Source organism: Papilio machaon, chromosome 6, assembly GCF_912999745.1.
Source record: "Papilio machaon chromosome 6, ilPapMach1.1, whole genome shotgun sequence".
Lineage (NCBI taxonomy): Eukaryota > Metazoa > Arthropoda > Insecta > Lepidoptera > Papilionidae > Papilio > Papilio machaon.
Genome location: NC_059991.1, coordinates 8431616 through 8440119, shown reverse-complemented (window position 1 = coordinate 8440119; position 8504 = coordinate 8431616). Strand labels below are relative to the sequence as shown.

The window sequence follows — 8504 nt, the reverse complement described above, 5'->3', positions numbered from 1 at the left end:
TATTTTTCATTTATATTAAATGTATAATAATATTATTTAAAAAATAATAATATTTAACAGACCGTGCTAAAGTATCGGTTCCTCGCCCAAACATATCAACGTCTATCAATTTTTATGGACTTTGGCAATAACAAAATTAGCCAGGACACTATTCAGTGATTTATGGAATAAAATAATATAATGAAAAAGATAAGCTATACATACAAGATATACTGTGATTTATATATTACCAATAAAATTGTATTGTTGTGTATATATTTCGTACGTTATTGGAAAAAAAAACTCAATTGTATTCTTTAAGTTATTGCTATTGATTTTAAATAGGCGCTTAAAAAATATTTTATTTGAAGGCTTCAAAAGATCTATCAGAATACGAACATAAGTACTTGATGATAACGATGCGAAAATCAATAAAAATAATAAAACACCAGATTTAGTTAATTTATTTTTACTTTTATAACAAATTAGATTTCTACAAAAACCTATTTCGATAATTCGATTTTAAAGTCGTTTGTGTTTTTATGTGATGTTTGATTTACCACTGCTAAAAAACTCGTACACATACATATTGTCGTTCTTTGTTTTCTTAAAATGGATGAAAGATATGGAAATATGATTTTAAACAATTTTAGGACCCTACAGACAGCACTAGTGTAAGGTAATTGTGTAGAAAAGACCAGAGTCGAAATTAGTAATGGTACACTAAAGGAAATTCAGGACGAAGAAATAAGAAGTTGTAAGCGCCTGCCACTTCACTCACATGATACAAAACGTTGTGAAATTGTGCTATGAAGAAAAAAATCCTGAAACACTATAACTTATTAGTCTAGACTAAGTGTATAGAAAAAATCCCAAATATAACATTAGTAAATAAGAAAAAGTCATCGGTGGGAGAACAAAATATTGATAATTTTCAAACATAAAAAAATGATTATTAATTACTTTCTTTAAAAAATCTAGTGCGATTTCTTTTAATTTCTACATACATTGGTACATAAGTTGGAGAACGAATGGTTGTTATAGGCTTAAGTCTATGTCGTCTATATTTTTCCGAATTTTCTTTCAAAAGTTCAAATAATTTACGTACATTCTGCTCCATATTTCTATAATGACCGTTAATTTGCGGTACATATGTATTTGTTTTAAATTCTTCCACTTCTGATAGATCATATTTATTGCTTTGGCTAGTAGTTGATTCTAAATTATTTACCAATTTTATAATAAGTGTTTTTGCTTCAATATTACGATCTTCATCATCGTATTCAACACTTTTGTACGTTCTTGAAATAGTTTCCGTTGTGGCTGTAGTATCTTCCAATGTTGTCATCGTGGTGTACTGATCTGGAATTTTGGCATCTTCCGGACTAAATTTAATAATATCAGGTGAATTCGTTGACCAAAGTGATTCAGAATATGATTGTGTAGTATCAAAGAAAGGAGTTGACACTCCTGGCTCACTTGTTTCCGTCATTGTAGTCATCGGTATAATGCCCGAACTACCCTCATGGTAATCTTCTACTTCCTTTGCTACAATTACAGGTATTTGTTTAATCGGCTTCGTTGTGGTTGAGACACGAATAGTATTTTCATCCTTCTTAAAATCTTGGTCTTTATTTTTTATTACAGTTTCTATGGGAAAAACATTTACGTGAACTATAGTATTAGCACTGCCGTTTAATTCTGGCTTACTCTTATAAATAGAATCAATAGTGTTTACTTCCTTCTGTTGTGGTCGTGGACTTGTATATTTGAAATATAAGCGTGTAATAGGCCTTGCAGATCTTGGTTTGAAGTGTATTACTGGGCGCGAAGTTGTGATATATATTTTTTCCAACATCTTAGAGGTGGTCGGAGAATGACTTTGAATTTTGGACTCGGTAACTAAGCCTTGTTTTCTGAAACCATTTACTATAGAATCTTTAAGTGTATTTAACTTTTCGGTCTCTGTATTCTGATCTTGAGAATTATGGCTGCAATTTTCATCGATTCTAGAATATGGATAAGATTCCTTTTTATCTTCGTTATCGGTTAAAGCTGATGAAAAGTCTTCTGCTAATAGATTTACATCACCTGGGTTGTCAGGTTTAAATGTGAACAGAGGATCAACTCGATGCCGAAACTGTGTTGGATTTACCTTTTGCATGAAACTTTCTGTGGGGTATTTAGCATTTGCAGGGTCAATGTACATTCCAGTGAATGCGATGTGCGTTTGCGTTGGAATTGTATGTATATCACCAAGTTTGGCGTTGATTGTTTTCCCGAGATACAACATGATGTGGTGCAGATTTTTCATCCTTTGAGCATTACGATAACTGTCGACCCATGTTTTTGATCCGTATATTTTACTAAAAGGATACGGTGTAGTAATTTGCTCAAAATGAAATGGTCTTGGACTTGTTCTTCTAATCAATTTGTAAGTATTAAAAGGCAAATTCGCTCGTAAAGCTATGTCGTGTTTTTTGAGTTTTTGCACTGTTACAGTTTCTGGAAAAGGTTGGGTGTAAATATTTTCAGCCAATGCATTTACAAGGAGTGGCATTCTTTCATAATAATCTTGGTCAAATCCAAAATAGCTTCTATCTAATCTATCAGCTATAGGCCTAAGATTTTTCATAGACTTTTCTCTGTCCGATTTGTTCAGGCTTTTCCTATTTTGTACTAAACTCGTTTCTACAACGATCGCATACTCGTAGATCAGTAGAACTGCCTGAAACAAGATTGAACATAATTGTATTCAAATACTATCATTCGATATCTTAAATCAAATTTAATTTGAGAATTTGCAATAAAAGAACTTATAATTCTGAATGTTTATTTTGATAACAAATGTTTCAATAAATATCTGAGAGAACTTATTATTTAGTATGTTCAGTACTATTCAAATAAATTATTTAAATCCAAATTGTAATTGTCGTCTTGTTTACTGTCACTTTTTTGAATATCTAGATATGAACGGGGTTTATTGTATAATGCCATAGATCTGAAAAAGAAATCATCTTTTTCTTTATTGTCCACCGACTTAGGCACAATATTGTCCTTATTGTCATTCATTTCGGACATCTCATTTTCTATATTTTTATATTTATGGTTTTGGAGATCTTCCATAGGCCTGTCCTTGTAATCGTTTTCTTGATAGTTGTCATCTATGATTATCTTTTCAAAATCATCGTCTAAGTTTAATTCTTCTGATCGAAAATTCTCTTCCTTAAATTTTTGTTCCAAATCTTTTTTTTCAGATCTCGGTTCCAGTTTGTACTTTAATGGGAATAATTTAGTAACTACAGTTGTTGTTTTAATCGACTTTGTAGTTGTTGGCGTTGTTGTGGTGGCAATAGTAGAGTGTTCAGTTGGCGATGTTTTAGTATTAGCTTCTCGTTTTTCTGTGGTTGATGTTGTTGCTTCAGCAGTCGTAATAGTCTTGGCTGTAGTTATTTCAACGATGGTATTTTGAGAGTGATACAGGTAATGTACCGTGGCTATCGGGTACAGTACTTTTGTTATATCTACAGAGCTATTATTTTGAAAGTTGTACCATTTTCTATCGTGCGTACTTTTCAGTGCATTGTTTTTAATATTTCTATAGGGTTGTTGAAAAACTATTTCTTTAGTTTTCTTACATGACGAAATCAACTTTCTTTTCACCAATTCCAAGCTGTGAACGTCAAGATTTAAGTAGTTATCAGCTGAATCAGTAGTAAGTATATCTTTATCTTCAGTGCTTTCATTGTAAACCATTTCGGTTGGTATTCTTTTGTTATAGTTTACTTTGTTTACTAAATTATAGTCCGGTGCGGTCGTCATTAAATGTAAAGGATCATGTTTATTTAAACTTTGTTTTAATGTTGGTACTGTTGTTTTTTCTTCAATAATTTCCGTCCTTTCGATGTACATGGGAGGTGTTGTAGTATGTTTTGTGTGGCCTTTAAAGTCGTATGTTTGTTGGCCCATGAATTTTGGCTGGAGTAAGCTCACGATAGTCTTTAAGGTCTGATCTCTTTTTAAGTCGTTAAGTTTTGTTGGTACGTATTGTTCTGGATAATCTACTTTTACATCAGCTGTATCCGTCGAAGGAGATGTTTTCTGAGTAGATGACTGTTCAGTCTGATCAATATTAAAAGTGCTGGTGGAAGGACTAGTAGAAGGCAATTGGGTAACACCTTTATCACAAGGTGATTTGTCGAGTTCGTTTGCTAAAATTGTAGACTCCGTGGATTCGTAAGATGGCATCAAAAGTTTTATGTTTGATATCAAATTTCGCAAAATTTCGCTTATTTTTTTCGGACATTTGCAATTAATAAATTTCCTTTCTTCTGATATTTCTTTTTTTGTCAGACTACTATATGGACGAGATTCTCCTTTATAATTATTTTTTGATAAGGGAGTTGTCTTCTGTGTTTGGGTCTCATCTTGCGCGTAATCATCGTATTTTGTCATAGCTTGAGTCGATCCAAATGTTACACGGTCAGTTATCATTTTATCTACGTAATTCATAATTCGTTGGTAGTCTCTAATTTTTCTTATTTTCGTGAAATAGTCATTTTTCGGTGTCTTATAATAGACAATGGGTGATGTTTTGTATTCGATAGCAAGTAGTCTGGATGTTGGGAATCTCATCCAATTACTTCGACCCGCAAACACATTTTTCTTGTAAGGGAACTCGGTTGTATACCCTCTTTCATATCCAGAACGTGGAGTTGTATAAACGTCGAGTAATTTGTCAATAAGTTTATTCTTGTTGATAGCTTTTATTAAAATTGGCAACATTTTTAATGTTATTTTGTCTATGTTGTAGTTGACATTATTATAAATATTGTCATCTGCGGAATTGTTTATCAAGTCTCGCCAGTTCTTTGTACGTTTATGCTCTTCATGCTGGTTGAAGTTGAGTTCAAAGACAAGAAGAATACTCTGAAATGAGAGAAATAGAACATTTTATTGCTATTAACTGACGATAGGTAAAGAGTTTTGAAATTTATGAATTACGACATTTAAGTACAAAGTTAACAATAAGAAATTATGATAGGAATAGAGTTTTAAGTTCGTAGTTGAGATTTCTGGGATTATTATAAAGTATTTTTATTCCATTCGGCCTTTGTATGAGCAAAATATTTACTCCAATATAAATGTTCCGAGATTAGATTTCAGAATATAAAATAAAAAGATAACTTATGCTAGAAATTTATAATCATAAAAAATTAACAAGTGTTACTTACCGTAAAATTAAAAAGAATCACATCAAGTTAGTCACAAATACACGATTTATGTAAAACTTAGGAACAATGTTGTCTTTTTCTAAGTTAAAAACAAAAACACTAAGTTACCGTCTTGTTAATAACCAATACATACGTTTTTGCCGTTTGGAGAAAAAAGGTAAAATGATATACATTTGCTAAAAAATATACTATCGTAATTAAAGTTGTTTCATCTTTAATGCTAAAGCGATATTGCATGATTATTTCTAATTAGATGCATACTTTATGTTCATATCTAGATTATTGCATACACTTCCTTAAGCTCCATAACCGTAAGTGTGATAAGTTTTTGTATTCGAACCTGGATAAGCAAGAAACCTCTATAAGCGAGACTCATTGCGCGATCGCGAAAGATGACCCCCATAAGCGAGAAACTCGGGCTACAGAGTAACCATCATCATCATCAGCTCACTATACGTACCCACTGAGAGGCTCGGAGCCTACCCCAAGTTAGGGGTGACTAGGCCATAGTAAACCAAGCTGGCCAATTGCGGGTTTAGAAGTAGTAGAGTAACCATAATAACCAAAAAAAGTATCTCGGTCTCTTGGGTTTTCGCTTATCCAGGTTCGACTTTATTGTTTCGGTAGTGGAAACCGTCTAGCTTGTACTATCACATTTTTACACAAGTCAATGTTCTTTACTGTGTAAACACTATAATTGCCCGACAATTTGATGTTTTTATTCCGTTCGCGTGGAAAATTGTCAGACGTGTACAAGATATTATCGGCAATTAATAACGCTTCCTTATTTTCGTACAGTAACTATTTTCTTGTTTTTGCTAATAGTTTAATTATTTGTGTGCTTACTTTATTTGCTATTCTATTTTCTTTTTACACTGAGAAATAAAATATCGTAAAAGTAAAAGAATATAGTGTTGAAATTTTATTGAATTAAATTTATTATTACACCTTAATTTTGTTGCAATCAATTTTAAATTTAATTAAATTGTCGTTATTGGGGTTAAATTAATAATTTACATCAAGTTATACATAAATATAAAAACAATCAAATACTGTGTTTCTTTCTTACTACAATATTCAGTTAAATTAAAATTAAGTTAGCACAAAAACAACATTAAAATACGGGACATAAAACTTTCTCCTAAACATTGAATACTTACAACAATAATGGTAACGGTGATAGCAGTGGAAACAGCTGCGCAGGCGCAGCCTTGCCGTATCTGACGTTTCCTGGAAAGCCTCAAAAACTCCTCGGTCCTTGCGTCTATAGTCCTGTATAGTCCAAAATGTCTGGCCTGGGAGCTGCTACTAGTTACCGACTGGTCACTTGTCATTTTGCTAATCACATTACTAGATCGAGAAAGAATGTCCCACCCTTTGTTTGTTTGTTTGTTTGGTTTACAAACACGAGCGATGTGTGCGTCCGTACTCAAAAATGCGACGGATTCTTATGCGCCAGTCATAATGTTATTCTACGAGATTGTTTCTACGTTAGCCATAAGGTAGGTAATAATTCTTTGGACGTCTTTATCGATATAATTTAAAAATAAATAACCAAATTTTTTGATTCAAAATTGCATTGTTTCGATATAATTATTAACGGAGGATGTATTCCCATCAACTCATAAAACTGTTTAAAGAAAAGTTAGTGATTTTCTGAACCACAACTTACCAGTTGTATGAATTTGTATTATTTTAAGTAATTACTCGTCACAAAAAAGTTTCATTGTTTAATCTAGAAAATTGTAAATGTTAGAAGTTAATATAATGCGTAATTTCTTCTTGAAGGAATATAGACCTTGACCATTGAGAAATCTTAAAATTATTTGGAAGTAGTCCAAAAAAAATGTTGAAAATTACGTCATTTATATAATAGTATTATATATAGTAGTATAAATTGAAATAACAATAGGTATCTCGATTAAAGGATTTGCATAATTTTTATATATGACTACGTAGAACATTGATATCGATAGAATGTACATCACTAAAGTCATCAGAGCGTGCACGAACATAGCACACAGGAGAAACGTATTTATTAATTCGCACATAATGTCTATGAATCTGTACATACTCCATAAATATTCAAATAACATAAAAAACCTATGTCTAGAATATCTTATTCTACATGTTTATTAAATTAAAAGCATTACATAAACGCAACGCTTCCATTTTAATTCCAATTCCGAAATATATATGTTTTCAGAAATCCATAGAAATGTAAAATTTTGGATATTCAAATTTAGATAATGATCACGTACCAAACTAAATTTTTTGGAAATTTTTACATTATAAGAATTTAAATAGATATGCATTATTGTACTCAGAAAATTATCATTTTCTAGAATTCACCTCTAAAATATTCTCTTTTACGTTATGGTGAAGCTAATTTTTACATCAAAAGCAAGAGAAAGTTAGTAATAAAGACAAGTAACGCCAGAGAAAATGGTTAACAATTCGTAATGTTCTTTACAAATTATAGTTCATTGTTGGCTACGGTAATCGCACACAAAATGCACGTATCTCTAATCTGAAAAGTTCTGAATGAAAATCAGATCTGAACGTTTAATTGGCTTAACAGCAGTTTGCATTTTAAGTAATATATTTATAGAGTTTGATTGCTGACAAATATTCTAGGTGCCGGAGGCCTAATTTTAGTCCTCTTTTCCTTCACACCCTTTTCTTACAAGGAAAGGATGGGAAGTGGCAGTGGATTTGATAGAGGACGGGAAGCATAGGAATGAAAATATTATCTTTCTGCACGTCCGCTCCTGCGTCAATTATAGGTAGACAACGCATCTGCAATTAAGCATGTCTATGGGCAGCGGGTGCTTCGCCATTTCGGTGAACCAGGCTGCTTGCTCGTTTGTCACTTTATAATAAAAAAAATTCAATCATGGGATCTTGGTCTATAAAGAAATTTAAGTTAAACTAGAATTAAATCTCTTAACATATAGGTCCGATAAAGACTTAAACGAAAAATTTAATTATTATAAAGGATTTTCTATGGAATACTTAGAAAACTATAGCTTTTTCGTCTAAAAAGGTCAGGCTAATTGCTTCTCGACTAAATATCTGAGAATGTTATATAAATTGCATTTTCGCGTGACAATCTACAATATAAAGTTGCGGTAGTGTATGAAAGTATTACATTATATATATTTTTTTTAATAATATTCTTACGTAACTACTAGAAGTATCTAATCGACTTTAGAATAAAGACCATCAAGGTGACAGAATAAAATAGTAATATATTAACTAAAACGAAAGTATTATCTAAATTATACTTAA

General features: G+C 31.7%; 1 protein-coding gene across 1 annotated transcript; it reads right to left on the bottom strand.

The window, feature by feature from the left end:
• Window positions 1-964: 964 nt before the first annotated feature.
• LOC106709947 lies at window positions 965-6747 on the bottom strand (the record flags this gene model as incomplete). The annotated part of the gene is made up of 2 exons (XM_014501879.2): window positions 6374-6747; window positions 965-2707 (listed from the first exon to the last, which is right to left on the bottom strand). Coding segments are annotated over exons 1-2 (1917 nt in total), but the record flags the coding sequence as incomplete, so codon positions are not given.
• Between the last annotated feature and the right edge of the window lie 1757 nt (window positions 6748-8504).